Below are 25,923 nucleotides of genomic sequence, written 5' to 3'. Positions count from 1 at the left end.
CGCCGGGAGCGGCAGCCCTTGCGCAAGCGCACAAAGACTCAGAGACGGGTGCACGGAAAGCTGCCTTTATTGAAGGTAAGCGCCGCTCCGAAGCTCAAGCGGAGGTGCCCTCGCCGCGCTCGGGCTTCACGCGGAGGTGCCCGCGGCGGTCTGGAGCCTCACACAGAGGTGCCCTCGGCGGGCTGCGCCTCCTTCTTGTTGTCCTCCGGTTTCATGGCGGGGAAGAGCAGCACCTCCTGCAAGCAACGATAGCGTCAGCGGCCCCGCGACCGGCAACACCACAACCCCTGCACAGGTCTCGCGAGAGCTGCCCTAGCCCCGGCTCCGCAGCTTTCCCCAGGTGGGATTCTGCGTCTTGAAGAATCTCACACAGCTGCATTGGCAAGCCCTGCTTTCGTCGAAGAGATGGCCAGCTTCGCCCAATCCCATTCCCTGTTCCCTGACAAACCCAGCAGTAGAAAGGCACTGCCACTGCTTATGCTTACCTTGATGTTATTGGAATCTGTAAGGAACATGGTCAAGCGGTCAATTCCCATGCCCCAGCCAGCTGTAGGAGGAAGACCATACTCCAGTGCGGTGCAGAAGTTTTCATCAATAAACATGGCTTCATCATCACCTGCAGCTTTTGCCTAAATTAGGAAATAAATAGTAAAACGTGAGTTGTACAGAGCTACACACTACTGCTCCTGCTAACCCCTACCCAAAAGGAGGAATACTGCTAGTTGTAGCAGCCACGTAACGGATGAAACCAAAGCCCAATAGAGCCGTGCAAATGAGTAACAGACGAAGAAGCCTCAGCCGACAGAGAACTCTGGAGGTCCTTTGTACAGGTGCTCCCAAAATAGCTCTAGACTTGATTACTTTCTGACCTGTAAGTTTCCTATCTTGGCCAAGGCCCAGGCTCTTTACTTCAGTAAACGCCATCTTTCAGAGCCATATGGCAGCAGATGACAATAAAACGTATTGCTTTCAAAGGCTTATGAGGTTCTTTATTGGTAGCAACTCCCCTTTCAATGTTTGCAGAAACAACAAAGAAGCATAATTAGTTGAATCATGAGTGGCTACTTCACAGGTTTGTTCCTCTTAAGTAGAAAGACTAAAAAAACCCTACAGTGAGATGGCAACTCATGCACCTGACCCTGACAGCCTCCAACTGACAAAAGTCATAATAAAAAAAAAAACACAGACCATCTCATATTTTAAAAAAGCCAAAAAATAAGTGTCAAAACAACAGCAAACATTTTTGCTCACAGGTTCAAGGAAGACTTTGCAGAAACTGTTATGGAAAATTTTTCTCCCTGAAATCCTGAAACACAAACTGTCACCCTTCATCTCAGTCTCCACCTTAACGTTAAATTTTGAGGCTAGTTTTCATTCAATATACATAACCATATGTCTGGAAAGTCTGGCTATAATCATGAGAGAACTGCAGCAAGCAAATATATGACAGACGAAAAATTAAAAATAGCTGTAATATTATTCATTCTGACTGAACGTTTTGAAACTTACTGTCAAGTCAGTTACTTAACATAAATTTATTTTCCTGGCTTTGACAATTGTTTAAACCTCTCAAGCACTGTGAAACCATTAGACAGAACATGAAGATCAGAAACTCTTTCTGCAGACCACATTATTTGACCTCAGTCATTTAGCCAAGCATGCATTCATGGATCTGTATACCAAACTACCAACAAAATTAATTTCAGTCACTCCTTTTGGAGAGTTACATAGAGAAATTTAGTATTATAAACCTGTGAGTAATTCCCAGTGTGCACCTCTATCCTGTGAGTCAACATAAATATTAGTACTCTGTTCAGGAAATTAAGATATTTCTTACACAGCATTCAAACTCTTACCAGACATGAAAATTTGTTTAAGAACCTAGAAGTATAATGTTGTATGACTACAGAAATACTTAACTGGGGGGAAAAAAACAACTTTCAAGACACAGAAAACTTTTTGCACATTTGGGTTTTCCAGATTAGTACTTCAGCTGGAATAAAAAGGAAGATAATCCAAAACATAGTTCTACTAAAAAACCTAATCAACAGCAGTGTTTGACCTTGTTTACCTTAAAGAGCAAGGTTCCTATAAAAGGAACTGAATTTTAATGACAAGCTTTCACTTGAGTGAGAAACACTCATTCAAAGTAGTAACAAGTCTTTTCAGCAATAGGTACTAATGACAGAATGGGGACAGATATAGGAAATCCTTTTTGCTTACATGCCTGTATTACATTCACTGTCAGCAAAACACCATACCTTGGCCTGATCCTCAAAAAGCTGACGCTGTCGGAAAGGATCATTAAGTTCTGTGTACGCATTGCACACCTCTTTCTTCATTACAAAGAGTTCAAAGCGTTCTGTTAGTCCCGGAAGAGAGCGATGCCTGTGTGAAGTAGACAAAACAGACATACCTTAAAATAATCACACTTACAGAAGCAAACAGCACATACATTACTTAGGGGCATTGCTCACACTTAGCACTAACAGCTGTCAAAATTTCAAAGTACTAAGCATCGACACACCTCTTCCACTTGGAGGATGGGTTTCACAGCTCAGGAACCAAAGTCTATCTTGTTTATGGTAGAATTCCCAAACTAGTACACAAAAACATCAAAATCTCTGTTTTCACATATGCTTTTTTCTTTTTTTTTTAAATAAAGTAGAAGATTTGAGTTACACACTGACCATGTGTCATACTCTTACCATTTGGCAAGCGGACTCATGACCTGTGGGTGATCACAGATGAACGTAGGGTTGATACAGGTGACTTCCAGGAATTCACCAACTAACTGGGAAAACAAAAGTGAAACAATTATGCTGTAGTGTACAATTATGCACTTTCCTAGCACTGCCTTCACCAAGCACCCTAATTTCCTCTCTTTTGCTACTGAAGAAGGTACCAAAAATCTGAAGAGTTTCCAAAGTATTTCTGGTTATGGTAATGTATTCATCAACAGAGAGTGTGTCCTTGTCAGGTAAGGAAAAATGACACAGCAAAATCTGTATAATAATTCAATTTGCAGATTACAGCAAGAGCCAACAGGAAAAATATTAAAAGAACAGCTATCAGACAATATTTGAGTATAAAGGAATACAGCTGATAGAATTATATGGTACTCCTATCCTTTTGGTCAGCTACATACAAATGTATATACATGTCACGTACAAAACTGATCCAAGATAAAGCAAATCTTTTAACCACAAGAGAGCAGTTATTCAACTACAATATCCAAGTGCTCAAGTTAAGCAGACACAAGTAAACTACATTTTGGTGTGGATGACATGAAAGAAGATTTTGACACAGCAAGTTTTCTCACAGTAATATAACAATAGCTGAAGTGCATTGCAGCATGTTTTTCCTGGTGCAGCTAAACCTTTTCTTCTAAGAAATTTCTCTTGATACAGAGAGTGAGATCCTCAGAGACATCAGGATTATAAAAATATCACCTTTACTTACTTTGTCAAGAAGTCTGGCTGTTGTCCTGGGAGGTGGACATTCAACATTTCTCTCCACACAAAGGTTATCAAAGAATCTACGAGTTTCTGAAATTGCAGATGAAAATTAGAACAGCCATCCCAACCATTTTTTTCTCTTACTAGATCCTTCAACTCCTTAGAGTTGAACTCCTTCAAACCCTTAGACCCTTAGATCTCAGTGGCAGACATCATGGAAAACATGAGCTTAAATGTCAATCTAGAGAAATAGTGTTTGGTTTTATTTGTTTACAGTAAAACAGTAATTATTTTATACTTCAAAAATTTTACAACAGTTAAGCACACACCATATAACTGCTGGACATTATTTTTGGAGGCTGTGGGGGGAGAGAGGAGAGAACTGGGGGAAAAAACAATCGCTATAAATTACATGAACTTGTTTCCATATGTCTTTTGATTCCAAGAATAAAACAGCACATAATTACTTTTTTAAGAAAGCCCTGAATAATCATACACCCAAGCTACAATTACAGGCATGGAAACTAAACTGCACAAGAGAGAATAAGAAGCAAAAAGCTGGATCTCTTCAAGATATCAAAAACTCCCTACATTAACCTCTTCAGTACATCCTTTCACATATACTCAACAAAGAAAGAGGCAAGAGTCAGATCCTACCAAAGATGGCAAGGAATGAAGGCTTCTTTCTGGGCTCAGGTAAACCAACAAAACCAGAGGAAAGGAATCACATGTGTTAGTACTACTTCAGAAAAAGCAGCTGACAGATTGTAGCCTGAGAACTTGCAACCTTTTGCCCACTTTCTGTTAAGGAAGAATTATAGGACATTCATACTCAGCATCTAACCTTCAGTTTCAAAACATTCAGTTGATGGAAACTTCACTCCTAGGACCTTTTCCAGATCATACACCATGCTAATTCGCCGGAAAGGAGGAGTAAAATCTATCTCATAGGCCTGTCCATCTTGACCATCTGGATGGTAAGTGATCTTGTAACTCCCAGTAATATGTTTTACCATCCCTACAAGAGGAAGGTGAGGTTTAGAAAAAGAGTATGTTACATAATAAGCAATTCTACCAGAGATTCTTACTAATTTTTTAATAATATTGCATACTTCACCTGAAAGCAACTTCTCTGTAATTTCCATTAAGTCATGGTAGTCTGCATAAGCCATATAAAATTCACAAGTTGTGAACTCAGGGTTGTGAGTCAAATCAATTCCTTCATTCCGGAACTGACGCCCAATTTCATATACTCTGTCCAGACCACCGACCACCAACATCTAAACAAAATTAAATTCTGGTAAATACACTTTCTCAAAAGAACCTAAAAGAGCCCAAACACATGCAACTGCAATGCAACCTTACAAATCTCGTTCATGAGACAAGTTCACCTTCTTTTGAAAATAATCCTCATTTTAGCTCCATTTGCTTTCTTTAATACAGTTTGAAGAATATAGGCTTAGCCATGAGGGGCTTGGATTTTACCTTGTGGTAAAGTTCTGGAGCAATTCTCATATATAAATTCATATCCAGTTCATTGTGGTATGTGATAAATGGTTTTGCCACAGCTCCACCTGGAATTACATTCATCATAGGAGTTTCAACCTGTAACAACAACAACAACAAAAAAATCCCTGTTTTCGTGAAATCTGCTTCCAAACCAGAAATGCATAGATCAAACAAACAAACTGAAACAGCTGGTTTTGGTGACAAATCTGTATTTCACTTATTGTTTGGCATTTCAGTAAATGAAAACAATTCTGAACTAAAGTGCACTGAACAAAACTGCACTTTTTTCATGCAGTCAAAAATAACAAATTACTGAATTCATCTACTGCTCTGGAAAGTCATTCATATTTATTACAAATGTGAACCTGCTGGGTTCATGTTATCCAAGCCAGGAACAGTGCTGTGGCATTATCACAAAATCCCTCCTACACTGCAGAAGATTCAATGAAACAAGGCTAAGTGCAGTTTCCTGCACCTAAGTCAACACAATCAATTTTTGCCTACAGGATGTAGAACTGGCTTTTATCTCCAGAGGCAAAACAGCATTTCAAAAATGTTGTTTTCACCCTAATTTACCAAAACATGGAAAGGACAGTAGTAGTTTGGAGTATTACCTTAATAAAATGTTCCCAAGCCATAACCTCACCAACTGATGAATAATCTTAACTTTACAAAGAGATGAAAGGAATTGCTCCCATTACATTAAGCTGATAAAATACACCATGCTGAGGCAATTATTGTCAGATCTGCAACTACTTTGTACATAAGCCTGAATATGAAACATCCTTGAAGCTAACAAGTTGTAAACACATTCAATACGCAGAGAGAAGCATACACTGATGCCTTACCTCAAGAAAGCCCAACTCATCTAGAAAGCTACGAAGGTAAGTGATGATCTTTGCACGGGTTATAAATTTCTGCCTCACATAATCATTAAGAATTAAATCCAAGTATCTCTGACGATATCTGGTTTCCTGAAAAGAATGTGTATCTTTAGAACAAGCTAGACAAAATGTCATGCCAAAGGAAAAAATACCAAAACAAAACTACTATTCCTTTGTTGACTGATAATATCAGCAGGTAACAAACATCATCCATTCAGATCTACCTGTGGCAGTCCTGCCCATGGCAGGGGTGTTGGAACCAAATTATCTTGACAGTCCCTTCCAACCCAAACCATTCTGTGATCTGTCAAATTGCCTCCAAGACTGACAGGTATGACAAATACCTTATCTTTGAGGCCAAAATGAAGATGAGGCAACATGTGCAGGCATGGAGACAAGAGAGTGATTTCATAAGGAATAATGCTCAGTTCCCCTTTCCTTGTTTTCCCAGGATTCCCCTCTACACCAATAATGTCCCCACGACGCAGCTTGCTGTTAACACGGAAATATTCTTCTTCGGATTTGTAGAGGCTGAAATTGCAAAACAGATGTAAGCGTGTTTGTTTAAAATTCAATATTCCAAACAGTCCTCAAGTGTCTCACAAGACAAAATCCATTAAAATAAAATAAAATTTTAAAAAAAAAAAATATATATATATATATAAAGTTATTTTAAGAGGAAGTCAACCACAACATCTGAAGCAAAATATTACTTGGCTGTCTAAGCCAAACCACAGATGGAATAAAATACTCAAATACAGATATATAGACCCCAGAATGCAGTGCAGTTTACAATGCTGCTCGGAATACCTCTACTTACCTGGAATTTGCCATGACCTGCAACTTGACTCCTTCACCACGAAGATCGTAAAAAATCAGTTTCCCTCCAGCAGCACGTTTTGCGTGGATTCGACCTGAATATCAAAGTATGCTAGACATCAGGAAAAGAGTCCCTAGCAGAAAGGATACAGGGGCAAAAGCCACAGTACTATCACTTAGAATCATCAGCTCTGAACAATTCACTAACTGTGAAAGAGTACCAGATAAGTCTAAAAATGAAAACTAGCACAAAAAAGACCGTAAAACCTTTGGGTCCCAGAACCTGATCTTATAGTTGCAAGAGATGTTGCACAGGTCCACTCAGTCTGAAGGATATGTCCTGAATAGTTTAACAGTGCTACGAGGCTTCGTGAGTAAGAGATTAATCCATCAATAAAAGCAGCTACAACTTTACATTTTTCTGTATCCCAGATAAACTTTTACCTGCCACTCTCACTGCAATGTTTGTCAGGTGATCTCCTGGCTGCAGGTGACTGTACTTGTCTATGAAATCTGAGAGAGATAAGTCAACATGGAACTTGTGGGGATAGGGATCTTCATTGGAGCCCTTAAGCTGTTGGACTGCATGGCTACGGATCTTGTAGTATTGCTGTCACCAGAAACAAACAAAATCAAATTATTTTATTAGAATCCAAAAATATATTACAGGCTGTGAATTGAAATGCAGCTGCCCTAATATAGGAATATACATCTTTCCCTTTTTAGCCATTTAATTACCCATGAATCAAAAAAAATCAAATGCAAGTCAGTAAGATTTATTAACAGAACATCTAATATGGCATGGGACCAGATGCTCACATTTGGATCCAAGCTCTCCTCATCAGTACCAACATTATCCTCAGAAGTCAAGGAAGGCTTATTTGAACGCTTTTCACTTTGCTCTTTCTGCTTTGCCTCTTTCTCAGCTGTTTTCCTCTCTGCCTTTAAACGTCTCTTCAGCTCACTGCAAAAGAGAAGGAAACTGGATGCAGGAAGTACTCTAATACTTCTACAGGGAAACGATTGGCAGGATTCTGCCAAAATCTAGCTGAACAAATAACCCTGTCACTTCTCTTAGTTTTCCCAAAATAATTCTTCAACAAGTTTAATCACTTTCTACTTTAAACTCCTTCAGTTCATCCCCAACAATACAAACATTCGTCAAAAGTGAAAGCAGAATTAAACAGTTCAGACAGACCTCGAGGACGCGTGCCTACGTGCTCAAGGACTTGACGCACTCCATTTAAGAGCCTATCAGCCCTATGCAGAGTGTAAATGAAAGAAGGCAAACTCCCTCTGAAGTAACGTAGGGCTCCCGAAGACACTTTCGCGGTCCAGCCTATTCCCCATGGCCCTCAGGCTCCCGCCGCGCTCCTGACCCCGCCTTCCACGACTCCGTAAGGAAAGAAGCGGGCCAAGCCAGACGCAAAGCACCGACCTGCTTTGGTCATGAAGTGCCTGCTGCCATCGGAGCGCGGGCGCGGCCCTCAAGACCCAGCTGCGGAGCCGCGCAGCGCCGGGGCTCAGCATGGCGCTCCGACGGGCGCCTTGACGAAGATACGCACCGGGCCGGCTGGATACACTTCACCTCCCCGGCCCGGCCCCACCTGACCACCCGCCCGCCCTCACTTTTTGCTGAGGTGCGACTCAATCTCCGCCGCGTTGCACTCGCTCGCCGCCGCCATCTCCGCGCTGCCACCTCCCTTCCACTCTTGCACGCCTGCGCACACGGCGGTGGCGGTGGGCGGAGCTGGGGCGGCGATGGCGGGCGGCCAGGCTGGGGCAGCGCGGTCCCGATCACTGTTCCTGTGGGATGACGGGCGTCCTATGCGGTTCTATCTGCGGCCCGGCCTAGCCAAGCTGCGCCTGGCACCCCTAGTGCTGGCGGGCGGGGGACGGCTGTGCCGGGTGCAGGAGCCAGGAGCCGTGCTCCTGGCGCAGCCCGGCGAGGTGGCTCCCGACGGGGCCGTCTCAACCGAGTACGTGACGGAGTGCGTGGAGCGCAACCAGCGGCTGCCGCTGGAGCCCTTCCTGCTGGCCGCCCGCAGCCGCCTGGCCTTCACGGAGGCGGAGGATGCGGCGCTGCTCCAGGCGGTGCGCGGCCAGGGCACGGTGCGGGTCAGCGGCCGTGCGCTGTGGATAGAGCTGGAGCGGAGCGGCCTTACACGGCACAGCTGGCAGGCCATGCGTGACCGCTACCTGCGGCACCTGCGGCCGCGGCTCTGGGGTGAGTAGGGGCCACAGCGGCGGGGCAGGGTTGCGACGGGGCCTGGTGGCGGCGGCGAGCGTGGGCCCGGGCCCCGCTGAAGCCCGGCAGACGATGCCCGCGTGTTTCCGCAGAGCCGCCGCAGACGGAGGATCCCACGCAGATCAGGGGTCTGTTCGCGGCAGCTAGTCGGGAGTTTGAAAGCACGGAGGTGAGCGACCGGGGCCAGCCTGGGGAGCAGTAGCCGCCACTGCGCGCTGTGCTCGGGGCGGGCCTTCCTCGGTGTCACAGATGGCACAATAAAAACTCACGTGAAATGAGTTTGCACCGCGATATCCCTTCTGTAACAAAACTGAAGGTTCGTGTGAGCTGCCGCCTACGTGGTTTGCAGTAAGTGGTGCCTCGCTGGTGCGTTTCTTCTTGATTCCCTGCTTAAGTTAACATGAGGAGGTTTACGTGATGGGGATTGTCACGTTAAAAGCTGTATTGGCAAATGGAAGTCAGCCTTTCACCTCACGTAAAAGACCTTTCTGCAGTTGCATCAACACTTTTGCTTTTTATGCTTAGTTTGTTCAAATTCTTCCTTATAGTTCATGCATTTCCGTGATCATGTGCAGCCTCATTAACAGATAGGGCTTGCTTCAGTCACTGACTTTTACTGTGCCTAGTAATTTCTGAGGTTTTAATATACTATAGAGTCAGAGTAAAAGGTATTTGGTTGCAGTGCTAAAAGATTTGCCAGAAACTACCGTGTCTAATTAGTGATTCTACTTCTCTTACTCTTAGTCAGAAAGTGATTCCTCGGATGTTGCACAACTTTCTACACAAGATGGTGTGGGAAGGTTCCCAGGAGAAACAGCATCTGATCTGAAAACTGGGCCAGAGGACTCTGCTTTCCCTGACATTCAGTTACAAAGGCAAGAAAGACCAAAGGCAAAAAGCACTGTGGTGGGACAGGTCATAAAAACTATGGAGAACTTCATGGAGAAGTTTGCTGTGGACCTGTTCACTGTTACGCAGGCCTTTCTGAAAAACAGCGGTGATGTGGAGGCTACTTCATACTTTCTGCAGACAGGGCAGCGCTTGGATGGGTACCCTGTATGGAGCAGAGAGGATGATTTAGAATTGCAAAAGGATGATGAACATGTCAGAAATAAATTGATAGCCAAATTTGGAGCTGAAAATGTAGCAAAGCGGATAGTGTTTAGAAAGAGTTAACGAGGACAAAATTCTGAAGTTTCAAAAATGCTTTAAAGAATTTTTTTTGCATTAAAAGACCTATTTTGCATCTCTACAGATCTAAGAAATGCAGCTGCTTTAATCCAAACAAAGTAACGCTTGTACCAGGCCATATATTCTAGTTGGGAAAAGTACACTAGCTTTCAGGGCTGAGTAATAGTTGAAGTAGGAAATGAAAGTTAAGAGAGAATGATCAGAGGTTTTGTATCTATTACCTAAATTGTGGTTGAGAGAGAATGCCGTTGCTAGGATACAGTCATAATCTGAAAAACTCAGTACCTTTAGCCTGAAATTGGTCACTTATTTAATATTATTTGAAATGAGTCCTAAAAATCTGGAATTCATTCTTTTGGTGAAATAAAATGGGCTGGTAAAGGTGAAGTTTGTTATGGTTTTGTTTTTGTTGGTTTTTTTGTTTGTTCATTTGGTTTTTTTGTTGTTCGGGGGTTTTTTTTACCTCTCTAAAGAGTTAACATTTTGGGTTTTTAGCATACTGCACTGTGGTACTCAGAAAATTGGGGTGAATTGGGAAATGGCTGAGGTTAAGCCAAATTAAAATTATACTGAAAATAAAAAACTATATAACCAGACTGCTGTTCCAGGAAGCCACTGCAACACTTACTGATTATTCAAGGATGTAACCAAATAAATGCTAAAACAGCACTATGCAGTGTTTCACTGGACTAGAAAAGTGAGAATTATTTGGCATAATCACCCTATTCAGACCTTGAACAGTTATTTGAGATTTGTTTGGAGCCCAGACAAGCACTTAATGAGTACAAGACAGCATAGCAAATTTTTTTTTTTTTTTTTTTTAAAGTAGAAATGTTACCAGCTTGGTTTGAAATGCAAGTTTTGCTGATGACCAGCATCGTGGACCAAGTTCATGAACAGGAGACCTGTAACCTCTTGCAGCTGAAAACTCCCATTCTAGCTTGAGCTGTGGGCACATCTTGGCAGCACCATCGTGTTGCAATGGTCCTGTTTAACAAAACTGCTCTAGAATTCAAAGTGAGAGGTAGAACATATTAAATAGCTGCAATATAAAATGGTCAGATTATAATTCTAAGTGGCACTTTATTTTAAGAATGAGTTTGTCTTATTCGGCCAATTAGTCTAAGGTGCAATGCAAACTTCTGAGACCACACAGAGTGTTTTTGCCTTCACAGAGCCGTATGGACACATTTTCTAATGCTGGGGATGTTCTAATGCTTCCCATGTGTGCTTGGTGCACTCAGTAGGTGTATGAATTAAGACACAAAGACTACAGTTTACTCAGTGTTGCCCTCTTTCATCTGTTACAAACTCTGCAGGTACGCTTAGTTGTGCATGCACTTAGGTCTAGGTCTCTTTTACTAGATTAAAACTTGGAGGACTCAAAAATGATGCTGTATCATATGGTCCTACTTCTGATTCTGTCTTTTCCCATGATAAAAATCCTTGTTTTCTGTGCTTTTTTACCTACAACACAGTTACGCTCCTTTCAACATGCTGGAGAGAGTTTGGTTTTCATATTCATCTCAGGTTCCTGTACTATCACAAAAGATGAGGAAGGTTCTTTTTGTAGCTCAAAGGAGTTTCTATCTGCTACTGCCTGGAGCAATATTCGTATACCTAGAAAAGTGAGCAAAGTGGCAATGCACATACAAAAACTTTGAGTTAAAGGCAGTTCTACAGCTAGAAATTCTGGGTCGGCAAACTATTATCTGGAATTTGGGTATTTCCTATTTGCTTCCTTTTAGAGTTACCCAGCATTCATCAAAATCAATTAATTTCTGTGCTTTCATAACTAGAGTTACCAATGAAAAACTGATGTTATGCACCAGTTTGAAGAGCAACAGACAGGAATACCACAGATTTAGCTTTTAAATGTCCTTTTGACTGGAGACTTACATTTCACTGGTATAAAAACAGTTTACTCTTCTAAACTTGTACCATATAAACTTAATGTTTGTTTCTAAACAGACTTCTGTGATCTTTATTTCATATGCCAAGGGATGTAGTCATAGTTTTTACATCTCATCATCAGCATCTTGAGATTTTTGGGGGGGTTTTGTTGAGTTTTCTTTTTCCTCCTCCAAAAAGTATTTTAAGTTATCTTTGCTCGCATTAAGACAGCTTTAAATTTTCATGTGACCAGACTGGCAACAGACTTTGCTGTTTCCAGAAAAAAAGAAAATCTTACAAATTGTTGTATTGAGGAAGCACACCTAAAGGACTGTAATAAAGATACACTGAAAACAATCGTTCTCTGCATTTTCTCTGATTAAGCTTAGGAAGCAGAAGTGAAAGTAATTTTCAAAACAATACATTAGGGAAATGCATCATAAGTTACTTTCATGTAATTTTTTTACTGACTGGAAACACTGAAGGTTTTTATTCGGGTAAACACTTGAGGCACACGATTGTGTCCACTGGAAACAAGTATTCATAATAAGCTGCTCAAGCTGACATTGGTTAATGTAGGGATAATTAGCAATGTACTGGAAAGAATCTATTTTTCCTCAGAATCTGGCTTCTTGGCACTTAAAGTAGGAAGCTCTCTACTATGACTTCAGTGAGAATGAGCTTTTATCTGCTTTTAGCTGAATATGTAAAGTTCTGTTTTAAAGACTATAAAGAAAAACAATGAGTCTGTGCTTCTCTGGTACAGTATAACTCCCACTTCTCTATGTCAGCTTGCCTGCCCTAAATTTGCATAAACACAGTGTAAATGCTGAAAGCTACCTTGCTTTCAGAGAACTTACTACCATGATTCCAGTGCTGCCTGCTCAGCATGGATTTTGTCCTTCAACAAGATCCCTAGTAATAACACTATTATTTCCATAATACGGTATCCTGCCCTTTTCAGGGATTAGGGGTTTAGCTCTAGAAATACAGATACCCATATTGCTAAGGTAGCTTGTGTTCTGTAGACATGTGTTAGACTCTGCAATTTACACATGAGAGAGGATGTTCAGAAATAGATATCTGCAGGCACTTCACTCCTCCCCAGATCTTGTAACAAGTTTTTCTCCTTGTCTTCTGGAACACTTAAAACCAGGTGAAAACAATTCTGTTCATGTTTGAACCATATATTTCATTGGAGGTGGGAGAATAGCGTTTCCAATGGAGACAGTGGAGAATAGCATAGTCCATTAAACATTTTTTTGTGCTCCAAGACAAGAAATACTCTCACCAAATATTTCAATGGGACAACTTCCTGATCTTCTCTTGGTTTCTTCAATCCGCTCCTACTAACCTATCTTCTCAGTTTTGGTATTTATGCCAATGAAATCCATATCTGTACCTTGTCTTTAGGATCTCAACCTTAGCACAAATTCTTCTGTCACCCATGTGGACTGTGGGAATTCCCAGGAAAACAACTGTTCTTGGGTTTGAAAGCTAAAAGACAGAATAATTTCAGCTAAAAAATAAATGGATTCACATAATCCCAGAAATGGTTTCTCACATGAAAACTCAGGAGTTACTATTTTCAGCAATAGCTGGTTTATTCCATTTTCCCATTATACACTACGTGAACACAAACATTTCCCTACTTTTGCCACCAAGGGTGGATACTCAGGCACACAAATGAAGCAAAAAGAAAACTGGTCTTGAAAACTCAACCATTCAAAAAAAACAACCCAATTCCCAACATCCTTCCAGAAACCAAATGTCTGGTCATCCTCACGTCTTTTCTGGCACTACATATCCTGCGTGGCAGCATGTCAAGTAAAGGTTTCTTTATTCAGCTTCCTTTTATATTTCCTCTTCCTTTGCAGCACAGTTGCTCCATGTGGTTTCCCTAGTCTTCAGCTGTGGTCTGTGGAGGGGGCTTGAGCTTCTGCTATCTGGTCCTACTCCTTTCACATTCTGTATGCTCCAACCTAAACATAATTAATTTGGAAAACAAACTTGCATTACTTTGGCCTACATTGTGGTTGAATCTCCAGGGGTCTTAGAGAGTGACCCTGTGCTGCTGAGAGCTCTCCTGAATGTAGTCAGGGTTCTTGTACCACTTGTCCTTGAATCCATGCACATCCATGCACACATTCCTACACTTCTATGCCTGCACCTCTATCCTCTTTTGCTCTAGTGAACAGTTCAGCACTCTGCAGCCTTCAGAGAGTAGGTATAGAGACCAGCTTTTCTGCCTTCAGAATTTGATACTCAGAGGAGTTCTGGGCAAACAAAAGATCCAGAGACATGTTTTTCTGCTCTTCTTCAGATTGAACAAGGCGGTAGCCCAGCAAATCCATTGCATCTTTGCACACATTTTGCACTTTTTCTATTTTCTGGAAAGGAAGTGTCTTTCTCCAAGCCTGGGATACTCTCAGTGCATCTCTTGACCCAATATCAAAGGCCTGTGCTCCGTGACCTTTCCCATGGGTGATGTTGTGCACCCACTTCTGAAGCTCTGGTGTGAAATAGAGTTCTGCAAACCTGTACATCTGAGCAGCCCTTGCTAGCGGGTCTCTGACAATGTCTTCATAGCGAACCAGCAGATACCGGTCTTTCAGGAAGCTTGGAGCAGCCTGTCTTCCTGCCTTGTATATCTCAACATGGCTTTTGCAGATTACTTGCATTGTGTTGTAGGGCCCCATTTCTCCCTTTGTCTTCTGAGACCCCACAACAATGTTACTGTCACGTTTCAGGTCTGCCATTGTATTCTCTCGGGACCTGAACACAGCCCGAGGATCACGTACCAAGTGAATGATTTTGAGGTTCAGGGATGGATCAGTGAGAAGCGGATAGAGAACTTTCAGGTCAAAGAACCGAACTTCCTTAATGGCAACATGGCTATAGGTTTTACAAGCTTCCTCCACCTTGCTGAATGGGTACTTGCCACAGATTGTTTTGCAGTTGCCTGCAGTGATTATGTCACTGCGACTGAATGAGTCACAGGCAGGTGGGGAGCACAAGGCTCTGCTTGTCTCCCATTGAAATAAATCAGACTTTTTCTTCTGGCTAGACATGTAAGCATCAAACACAGACATATCACACAGAAAGACCGACCTGACTAAGTCCCGCACTGCCATGTGTAAGACATTGGCACTGTTCTGGTACATCTTAACCCACACATGCCATGCAGGTTCCATCAGGTAGAAGACACTGGGGTGCTGGCTGAAGATTTGTCCAGTGAAGGAGGATCCTGACCGCCAGGAGGAGAGAATGAGGATGTGGACAGGAGAAGGTTTTTCTTCCATGTGGGCATGGTAGCTGCAGGGTGGGAAGTAGATCAGAAGGAAGGACAGAACTACCAGAATCAGGAGCACCTGTACTCTTCTAGACTTCACCATGATTGCAAGGGACCTGCAGAGACAGAGGAAGTTCAGCATCACAAGATGATGAAAAAGGCAGGATGTGCATCAGGCTCCTGTGCATCTCTGCAGGCACAGGGTTTTGGACAGCTGCCACATTACTAGTGACACTGTGGCAACCACTGCACAAGGGGTCTTGGCAAAGGACGTAAGTACTGCAGGGCTGAAGGTTTTCTGCAGCAAAACCACAGTTTCTCAGTAACCCATTCTAATACAGTCTTAGAAGATACTGAAAAGCTTGTCTGCATTTTTATCAACATTTAAGAGCTAGTTGAGTGCACTGAAGTAAATTGGTACATACAAATATGTACTTCATGCACATAACCCCTGCAAAGGATACTGGCAATTTTTATTAAAAAAAAAAAAAAAGACAGATGGAAAGATGCAAAACCTCACTTTCTGTGAAGAATTTAACAGTTCCACATTTTACTTTTAAACACCTACTATGACAAATATTTACAATTATTTTTATGCCAAAATGCTGCTGAAAACATACAATGTAGGTTTCCTTTTATTTTGATTATACGCCTTTTGAAATTTCAGGAAATATTTATTGTCAACACAGGCAAAACTTCACATATCAAAGGAAGAAGCTTGGCACTGTAATAAATGCAAGAACAACAGTATCTCCTCCACAGACTGAACTTTGTAGGCAATTCTGCTAGAAAGACTCATCTTTCTGTAGGCAGGCTTAACTGCTTACCTGCCCTACTAGCCCCCTTCTTATCCTAACTCCTTTTTAAAGACTGTCACCTGCTATCCTTTCCTCTAACCCCACTCATTCTGTAGGTCTTTTATGAGAAGATGTACAGTAGAATGTGCTAGTTGAACTCAAAGGTCTGCCCAAAGCTGGCTCCTTGTTTCATATATCGAACCGCTTTTCTTCCTGTGGAGGATGGCTGAATTATTGGAAAATGTCTAATAATTTTCATGCCACTGGGGATATGGCATGAAAATGCCACAGGGAGACTTCATAGCCTGAATACCAGCTGGCACAGGAATCTGCAGGAAGTACACTACTGAAGATGGGATCTGAGGCAGAAATATTTAATTATTTTTTTAAAAAGTACATTAAAGCACACTTTACCAATTATTCCTGTTTTGTGTGCTCTTCTTCTGTCCCCCAGCAGTGCCTGACTGTGCTTCAAATACAGGTTAGGTGTCTGCAGCATGCGTCACCCCTAGGAACAGGCTCCTTGGGCAGCGCTGAAGCCCAGGCAGTAGGGAGTGCTCCCCATCTGCCAGGTTGGCCATTTAGCTGTGCCACAGTAGAGACAGATCTCTCTTGCTAGTGCAGGTACTTTATGTTTTCCAAGGTGAACTAAAATTGAAAAAACTTTTCTGGTTCCTAGCCATGGACAGTTTTTCCAGGGAAATGCACAGCAAGACCAGACAGAGCAGGGCCTCTAGTGCAAGAAGTTAATCCCAGACAGAGCAGCATCTGAGCCCAGGCCCTTACAGCTTTGTACACTGCTTTTGTGCAGTCCACAATTGCACAAGACTCTAGCAGCTATGCCCACGCAGAGCAGCAGCCCCCCTACTCAAGCAGCAGAGGTATAAACTGACTCAACCAGCTGCAAAGCAGACACTGCTTCCCTGCTACATGCTTGCCATGTCATCTGGGTCCATAGTAATTATGAATGTTCCCAGAGCTTCCCTAACTCCTCCTTATGCTCTGCCACAATTTTCCTCTGCAGCAGAGCTTTTAGACTAACTTCCATGGGGGTGCCTCTTCTGATAATTCATACAGTCATTGCTGCTAACCAACAAGGAACAGTACTAATCTGTGCCTCCAAAATACATGCATAAATTGGCTTGTTTATCTAAGTTACCTGCTGTGCACTTGTGCTGAGGTTAGGGTTTATAAGGCAGCAATTATAATTTCTCAGAGTAAGGAACAATAGGCAAGTCTGATTGTTGCCAATAGGTGCCACCATAATATGAATTTTACTTTAGTAATGTCTTGCAAGGATGGGGCTGTGCATTTAGTAAGGGACCACATCATTCTTATCTCCTGGACAAGAAGGCCTTTTTTGGTTACACAGATGGTCTGTAGTGTTCAGATCTGACAAAGAGCTGATCCAGGTTGCTATTTGGACCAAACCTAGGAAGAGCTGCAAAGACTGTTGTAAAAATAAGTGATATATCAGCTTCTTCCTTCCAAATGAATACAAGCAGTGTTTACCAAAAGTCCTGGCTTCCAAATGAACTTCCATCTGGCACCATTAATATTGTTATTCTAACTCCTGACAAAGTTCCTGGAACATAGCCAGAAGCTATTAATTGAGAAAAACTCTGTTGAGCAGACATGAAAAATGGCATAAAGGTAGATACCCAGGTAGATTTAAAACCGCAGAAATAGTTGTTTCTTTGGAAATCTACATGTGAATTGCCCGAGTATGAGAATGGAATCAATTTTTTTTTTAGGAAACAAGAGTATACTTTTATCTCGGATCAAATCAAGGTGCTTTAGACATTTCACAGAGTGACTTGCCATCACAAGTCTGTTCCACAGAGTAGAAGGACTGAAGTGAATTGTGTGCCTGATGAAGAGGAATGAAAGAGCAGCATCATACTATACTATCATGCATTCCCTAATATGAGAGAAATACTAATTATATAACCTTATTTTTCACCACAGTATTTCTGTCATGGGAACTGGGACATTTCTAAATTAAGGTCTCAAGCTTAACCACATTTTCTCTACAGCAAATGTCTGGAGTCACCAGTGTTTGAGTTAATTTCATGTTGCAAAAGTGAAAAAATTAAGCCCTCACAGTGCTGCCAAGTAAAGATCAGCCCAAAGTGATTGAGACAATCTCAGCTGCAGAACTAGAGAAGCACACTGTTACTGTGTGCTAACAGGGTTGAGCCAAGATTTGGCTGAGAGAAGAAAGAACTGGAAGAATCTCAGGGCACAAAGGATGCAATGTAGAAACTACCCAAAAATACAACAATCCAGTGTCAACATGTTAGCGTCTCCCACAGCAAAGCTATGAAAATACTGCCTGAGCAGCTTGTTTAAAAAAAAAAAAAAAAAAAAAGCAGTCTTAGTCTTTTCCAGGAGCACACAGGGACCTTGGAAAAGCTTGATCCTGGCAAAGAGCAAGCGTTACAGAAAGCAGTAAGCAGCCCAAGGGAAATGTACCCATGAAACACATGAAACATACTCAGCATTGGGCGCCATATCCCCAGATTACAGGTTTATTGAATGTCAGCATGTCTCTGACAGGTGTGAGATAGTTACAGCCCAAAAGCACCTTGTGTTATGCAAACTAATGTTGAGCGTGCTCCCAGTCTGAGGAAGTTCTCCAAGCAGGTATAGGTTCCCCGTTGCTGTAATGGCAGCAGTATAACAAAGAGGATCTGGCACCAGAGAAGCTCCAGTCACTGGTCTTTGATGGCACTGATGGTTGTTCATAGTTTTTTCAAATGTTGCTTCAATTTGGCCTGGTCAGTTTCTGCAGAATTAGAAGTCATCTTCCCATTCAGAGGTGAGCAGCTGGCATGACTGTCACTAGTGGGAAAGCTGAGCAGGGGCACTGAGAAGACTGGAGAAGCAGGAACTACCCTCTAAGCCAGACCCACAGCTTCTGTCTGCAGAAAATTGTCACAATTTGCTAGCATCAAGAGCATCCATGCTAGATAGCAAGAAATGGTTGAAAATCTCACCTTAACAAGTCCTCTTGAAGCACCAGCAGACCCGATTAAAGCAAAGTTGCCCTCACACACGTTCACTGCTGTGGTACATACGCCTCCAGGCAGTCACACGAACAACTGTGCATTCATGTACAGGCACTCTGCCTTCATTCTGGGGTCACATACACATGCACTTAACTCCTACTTATACCTGTGCCTGCCCCTTCCTGTCCTCTTTGTGCACATCCCAGCTCTAAGACTGACTGCTCTATACTGCCCGCCTACTTTGACCAGCCTGGAAATAGAGAACTCCACCCTGCACTAAGCAAAAAGTACGGAAATTGCAGTTTCTTGCAGGGGTGTGAATGACCAGGTGCTGCTAGTAAAGGAGTAGGGCCAGAGAGTTCATGAAGGAGACAGAGATACTTTTAACTCCTATTTCAGGCCCCAAAAGAGACTGCTGCCTGTAAAAGCAGGAGCAGGGATGTCTGTAGAGTGTCAGAGCAAAGGACAAGCAAGTTGCAAGGAGGACCAGCTTGTCTACCATGAGTGCAGAGATAGGACATACTTTCCTACTATTGCTGTGGCTGCTTGCCATGTCAGCAGATGCAGTTTCACATAAAATCTTTTTACCTCTTTGTCTGTACCTTGCTTGAATTAAACATTTGGAGCTGGGAAAGAAAACTGTGTGAAAAGACAAGCTGTGAAAGGAGCAGCTGGACTTGGCCTGTTAATGATTCACCAGGGTGCTGGAGCTGAAATGGGACTGTGCCAGGTAAGGTAGTGAAACAGGGCAGCACTGGGCTCAAGAGAAATACTTCCACACAGAGACAGTTGCTTTGGGTCATTCCTATTCTGGATCTCATAGATTCTGTCACACAGTCTGGACAGATATAGACCTCTTAATGGTGTCCTCTTTGTGTTCCCAAGGACCTCACTACTGCTCTCAGGGCAAGTGGAGTATAGGGGACAGCAAAAGAAAAAATCTGGGCAAGGCTGGTGCTTCCAGCAGGAGGGACAATCTGAATGGGGCAGGTCATGTTCCTTTTCACTTGTTGCTTTGCAAACACAGATGGTCAAGCCCTGGTAACCCTGGGCTGGGAAACAAGGTAAGAAGTTGGCAGTGGTCCAGGTAGGGCCCTGTGGAGGGCCACGCAATGTTCAGTGCAACCTGGATTTCTGCTATGTGTTCCCATGCCCTGCACTGACACACAGGATTTCCTTGTGTGTCATTAGGCCTTTGTAAAGACCACACTACCTGAGTGGCCCTTCCTGAAGGATTATTCCCCCCTGGCCAACATTTGCATAAACAGAGATGAATCAAAACTTCAGTTCCAGTTGTATGTAGTTTGCCCAAGATATACTGATCCCTTGGCATCAGTATGTCTTTTTGACAGCACTGAATACTATTGCACAGTCATCTTGTCAAAAGGTTGAGCAGATTTTTCTACTTGTATAGACACCATGTTCCAGTTATTTGTCTGAGTTTTCCTCAGGGCATCCTCTGTGGTATGAGTAGTTGCACAGGATGAGAATATGCTCTTTCTTGGTTTTGAGATTTGGGAGGACAAACTGTTCTGGCACACTGTCTTTCCTGAGTGACACTTGAGGGAGGAAACCTCTGGCTCCTGAAAACAAACATCATGCTTCCCACACATCTCACTCAAAAGCTTTATGATGCAAAGCAGAAGCATATGGGGTCAGAATAATCCCAAGCACACATACAGGCCATGTGGAAAATGGACTGATATCAGCCCTAAAAAGAACGACTTGGGGGTGTTGGTGGACAAGAAGCTTCACATGAACCAACCATGTGTGCTGACAGCCCAGAAACCAGTCATGTCCTGGGCTATGCATCACCAGCAGTGTGGGCAGCAGGACGAAGGAGGAGTTTCTTCCCCTCTACTCTGTTCTGGTGAGGCCTCACCTGGAATACCGCATCCAGCTCTAGAGTCCTCAGCACAGGAAAGACATAGGCCTATTGTAGTAGGTCCAGGGAATGACACATTTCTATTTTCTACCCTCCCTTTGTGGACTCAGAGACTAGTGAGCTCTGTGAACTGCCCATGCAATCACACTTTGTATTTCTTACACCCTGAAGAAGTAAGTGAGATGTACTCTGCTCCCAAGCCTGCATAAACAGATCACACCTGACCCAGTGCAGCAGCAACAGAAGTAGGCTGAGGAGTAATGCCAGTGGTGTAGACTAGAGTTTAACACCAGTAAAAGTGCTTACACTGGAGATGCCTCCCTACCTGAGAACATGTTTTTGACAGCTGATGAGAGAACCAGGTACACCTATGGCAGTGAAACCTGATCAGCCGTAAGGTTTGACTAAACCCGTGCCCTGTCTTCTGCCATTATCTAGAGGAGATGCCTAAGGAAGAGGAAAAGAAAAACATTTCCTTCCTGAAGCCAGGGATCTGGAGTACATGATTCACCTCTCTGAATGCAGATGTCCAAAATAAGCTAGAGAGTGATGCCCTGGAAGCTCATCTTTCTTTCTGTTGGCTGTGACAAGAGTGGACAGTGATGTAGACACAGAAGCTGTCTAAAATCAGATCAAGCTTGTCATTGTATTTTATAGCACCTAGATGTTTTTCTGTTCACTTTTCCAGTCTTGTTTTGAACTTAGATACTTTTGTCATCAACAGGATTTCCTGGCAATATGGGTATGTTTAGCTGCATGTTGTAAGAACTACTTTCCTCTGTTGTGAACCTACATATAAAAACTGTATTTGGTATAATGAGAATTTTTTAAATCAAGAGAGACAATGAGTAATTTCTCCCTATTTGCAGTCTTCAAGCTATACAAGTTTTTTAATATATGCACTTATATGCCCTGAAGAACACAACTCATACCAGGCTGATATCTAAAGCAGCTCATGGCAATCATGCTGTCAAAGTCTCTATCACTTTCATGTGTGTGTGATGGGATAGTTCACATTTTCTGCATCTCAAAGGTATGATGCTGGGGATCTGCTGTAAGAGTCAATGCTGTGACTATGCATTGGCAAATGTTTCCCTTTCAAAGCAGAAGGATTTCAGTTGTTTTCTAGCTTATACTTCTGAAGCTGAAGAAAATGAAAATGTGTGGCTCTGCAACACTGAGTGTGATACAAAGCTGCAATATTGCTGCTCACATGAGGGCCATGCACAGTCTCCTGTGCTGATCAGTGGATTTGAGTAGCACTATATTGTGTTTTGAAATGCACAGGAAAAACCCTGCTCCTTGCAGTAAAGAAACTTGACAGTAATCTACAAAAATTAAAAAAAAAAGTCTCCATGTTGATTGCTCATTACTTTCATTGGGATGAAGGCAACAGAAAGGAACTCTGCTTTCAGAAAAGAGCCTTTTTTGGTAGGGGTGCTGTATACAGTCACCCTGGTTGCTTTAGAAATCATCATTCATAAAGGATGGAAAGAATGCAGCAGTGAGGGAAGCTCCAGAATGCATAGGAGCAGAGGTGCAATGCCTATGCTAAATTCCAGTTGGAGCAAGTTCTTCCTGAGCCAGAGCAGATGGTGCCCTGTATGCCTTTCAGAACAAGATAAAATAACTGATATGAAGTTGTATATGGTGCCTTCTCTTCAAGGACAGGCTGGTGTGCCTGTGGCTTTTTTCTTGTGTTTGAGGTAAGTTTTAAAGTTATATTTTTATTTAGAAGCAGTTTGAGATAAATAGACTTGTATGAACTGGCACATAAGAACCCAAAGTCGTGTTAGGCAAGAGCAAGGATAGTGGCTGACCTTCTCCTTCTCTCATCCTCAAACAGTTGCAGTATCATTTATTGTCTTCACTGTAGTACAGCACTCCCATATCAAGTGGTGGAGGAACAGGAAAATGAGAACACATGAGAGAAAGAAGGTCACATAATACTTTACCAACACATTACAGTAATGGGAAAAATAGTAAGAAAAAAGGTATTTATTCAATTTTTGAATTAATTTCACTGGTCAGCTTCTGCCTTCTTTATGTACATAGGCAGTCTAAAGCCAGAAATCAGCACAGGAACTGAAGCTGGAGCAGAGCAGCTAGTTTAGAGTTGAGAGAAACAATAGCAACAAGCAGACCTGAAACATGCATAGCCCATGCAATGCACTGGAGTGCAGAATATCCTGTGCTAGCACCAACTACTTCTGTCAGGTATCCAGGAAATAAGTCATTCAGACTTATTGACAACACCTCTTTGCTTTGGCAAAGCTTCAGGGAACACTGACCCAAGACAAATAAGAAAAACAAAGACAATATATGACAAAGCAAAGAGCTGGTATAGATCTGGGCTCCCAGCACTGTAAGAGCCCATGCCAGACAGCCAAGCTATGAGGAAGATCCCAGTGCTTCTGCCCCTTGGAAGGCTCTTCCAGTGCTGGGGACTGAAGTTGAAGGCTAGTGTAGAAATACAACCTCAACCTTGCTCTGACCAGTTGTTAAGCTTAGCTAGCTTGGTGGGTGCCTTGTAGCTACTGGAACCCTGCTGTGTCTTGTGTGGCTGTCCTGTCAATGGTGTGACTTTGACCATGCTAAGCCTTCCTTCTCCTGCACAGCTCCTCTCACACTCTGGTTTACAAAATCCCGCCCAGTCACGTCAAGCAAGTACTGTCTCCCAGCCCATTGCTGCCACCTCCTCTTACATCCATGGTCTTTTCCTGGCCACTTCTCATGTTTGTGGAAACCTATATGTGCCTCTGGTGGGTAATGGCAAGTCAAATAATAATACCAGTCAAAGATCAGCTCCTTTGGCCTCTGACAGAGCAGCACACCCTGGGAAATAATGTTATGTGCTAGGCCTCAGACACAAAGTTTTTCACAGACACCTTCCCTTGGGGTTCCACTGCCATGAAATGCTCAAGCCTTTCCTGAGCTCCCGGAAAGGCTGGGCTATGGTTCACCAGGGCCTCCACCATCATCCGCCAGACTGCTTCCTTGCAATCATCCTGGGTCCAAATCAGTGAAAACCACATCTTCCCACTGCAGGTGTACAGCATGGCTACATGATGGTAGAGAGCAGGCTAGTGTAGACAGTCTCTTGCAGCCAAAGGCCATAGTCCCAAGGCAGGAAGACCCTCAGGGACCCCTCTGGTCTACAGACCTGCTGAAGGCAGTCAGGGTTACTGGAAGATGGAATAGGCAAAGTCAGAGCTGGAAGCCAGGCTACACTGAGGTTCCTAAAGCACCTGGGGGAACTGATGGACTCACTGCTGGCAGGTGCAATTTGTCCCATCTTGCCTGCAGTGCTGGTTTCCCTGTCGGGGGTGAACCTACTACCAGGCCCTTTGGATGCTGATGACACTTCAAGTTGACAAGTTCCTTCCTTTCACAAAGAGAGCACGAAGCATGAGGTTGCCTCCTTGCCTAAGTCTCCATAACTGAGGTAAATCACCCAAATCCTAAAAATGGTCCTAAAATCATGGCCAGCCCAGACAGCACAGAAAAGAGCAGATGCACGATGCAAGCCTGTGCCAGGTTATACCACTGTTACTCCTCAGCTAAGACAGGGAGGATGGCTGTCGATTGGTGTGTGAGCCAGCACAGGCAGGATGCAGGAACAAACACGAAAACACAGATTAAACACCAAGTAAAGTAAAAGTAAAAAAAAAAAAAAAAAAAAAAGTAAAAAGAAAAAAAGGTAAAAAAATAAGTAAAAAAATAAGTAAAGTGAATTTATTTCCATTACCTCACCAACCAGGGGATCCTCAAAGCAGGACCCAGGCAGAGGCACACAAACAGGGATGCCAGCACTGTGGAGTCTGGTCGATGCTCAAGGATCACCAAACCTGCTGTTTTCACAAGTATATCAGGGATTATTACAGGCATAGTTTACAACTGAGATTTGATCTTTACTGCAGCAAAGAAGAAATGTCAAGCATGTTCAGTGGCGTGGCTCTATGTCTAGCACAGGCCTATGTTATCTAAAGACAAATGTACCACTAATCAAACATACAAGACTAAACAACAATTAGTATAATATATATGTTTTTCTACACTTCACCTGTAAGACAATTGAGTGTATTTACAATCCTCCTTGCCAATCTTCCCTTATTTTCCCACACTCAGTTATAAGGGCACTGGGGCAGGTCTACTAAAGCTCTTCAGATCTTGTCTGAGAAGAGCAGCTTCAGATCCTCTTGCGGAAGAAGTGTCTCTACTTCTTCCTTGCTCTCCATGCTGAAGGGATTTTCTTCGGCACAGAGTACCTCCAAACTCCAACTTAGGCTAGTTTGTATGACTGTCACTAACCTACGCCCACACTATGACGCAAAGCATCTGTGAGTATAATACCTGAAAAATGATACCAGCACATTTGTGGTTTAGTGCTAGTTTGCTATTGCATCAGGGAAAACCTAGGTGTGGTCAAAAGGCAGTGATATGTTTACAAAAGATGACAATGGAGGATGTGGCCTTGAGAAATCTAAATATCCTGAGATTTATGAGGTATATATATGCCTATGTCTCTGGCTCTCTCAGTCTTCCCAGTCAAATGCTGCTGGGTCAAAAGAAACAAGATTGTGTTAATTATTGCAGAATATTTGCATGTTAACAGACATCTCTAAGGGGACTCCACAAGTAAAGGGGTTCCTGAAAGAAGAGTGATCTCAAAGGATCAGCTTTCTCTAAAACCAGGACCTGTTTATTAGTAATGGGTATTAAAGCCACAGAACCTAAGGTACACAGAGAAGAGTTGAAGGAAGCAGCTGGTACTTGAAAATTGTAGTAGGTTCAAGATGGCATAACAATGCACCAACATGCTGTAAAGGCCTCCTGGTCCAACAGATCTTCACACACCACCCTGCTTATTACTTGTCAATGTTTTTTCTTAAGCAGCTTGGGTGATCCGGCTCTATTTGAAGGTTTAATGGCATGA

At 42.8% G+C, this 25,923-nt stretch overlaps 3 protein-coding genes across 5 annotated transcripts; 1 reads left to right on the top strand and 2 right to left on the bottom strand.

The window, feature by feature from the left end:
- Positions 1–49: 49 nt before the first annotated feature.
- Positions 50–8,856, bottom strand: KARS1 (lysyl-tRNA synthetase 1). Of its 2 annotated transcripts, none has more exons than XM_023934402.2 (14): positions 8,300–8,856; positions 7,490–7,634; positions 7,115–7,280; positions 6,672–6,765; positions 6,196–6,382; positions 5,816–5,941; positions 4,944–5,063; positions 4,576–4,738; positions 4,303–4,476; positions 3,463–3,548; positions 2,709–2,794; positions 2,262–2,388; positions 486–629; positions 50–236 (listed from the first exon to the last, which is right to left on the bottom strand). In XM_023934402.2, exons 1-14 carry the CDS (start codon positions 8,353–8,355, stop codon positions 159–161), a joined length of 1,752 nt encoding a protein of 583 aa, XP_023790170.1. In that variant the 5' UTR covers positions 8,356–8,856; the 3' UTR covers positions 50–158. The 2 variants fall into 2 exon arrangements, with proteins under 2 accessions (XP_023790170.1, XP_023790169.1); XM_023934401.2 differs by having other exon boundaries at positions 8,109–8,691.
- On the top strand, positions 8,336–12,359 carry TERF2IP (TERF2 interacting protein). Its single transcript, XM_086848109.1, has 3 exons — positions 8,336–8,897; positions 9,011–9,087; positions 9,663–12,359. The coding sequence occupies exons 1-3, from the start codon at positions 8,432–8,434 to the stop codon at positions 10,092–10,094; spliced, it is 975 nt and encodes a 324-aa protein (XP_086704235.1). The 5' UTR covers positions 8,336–8,431; the 3' UTR covers positions 10,095–12,359.
- A 1,222-nt stretch (positions 12,360–13,581) lies between these two features.
- Positions 13,582–24,932, bottom strand: CHST4 (carbohydrate sulfotransferase 4). Of its 2 annotated transcripts, none has more exons than XM_023934407.2 (2): positions 24,736–24,932; positions 13,582–15,410 (listed from the first exon to the last, which is right to left on the bottom strand). In XM_023934407.2, exons 1-2 carry the CDS (start codon positions 24,873–24,875, stop codon positions 14,219–14,221), a joined length of 1,332 nt encoding a protein of 443 aa, XP_023790175.2. In that variant the 5' UTR covers positions 24,876–24,932; the 3' UTR covers positions 13,582–14,218. The 2 variants fall into 2 exon arrangements, with proteins under 2 accessions (XP_023790175.2, XP_023790176.1); XM_023934408.2 differs by lacking the exon at positions 24,736–24,932 and adding an exon at positions 19,091–19,318.
- Positions 24,933–25,923: the final 991 nt, after the last annotated feature.

This window comes from Cyanistes caeruleus, chromosome 12, assembly GCF_971803275.1.
Source record: "Cyanistes caeruleus chromosome 12, bCyaCae1.hap1.1, whole genome shotgun sequence".
NCBI lineage: Eukaryota > Metazoa > Chordata > Aves > Passeriformes > Paridae > Cyanistes > Cyanistes caeruleus.
This window is presented reverse-complemented; position numbering and strand designations above follow the sequence as displayed.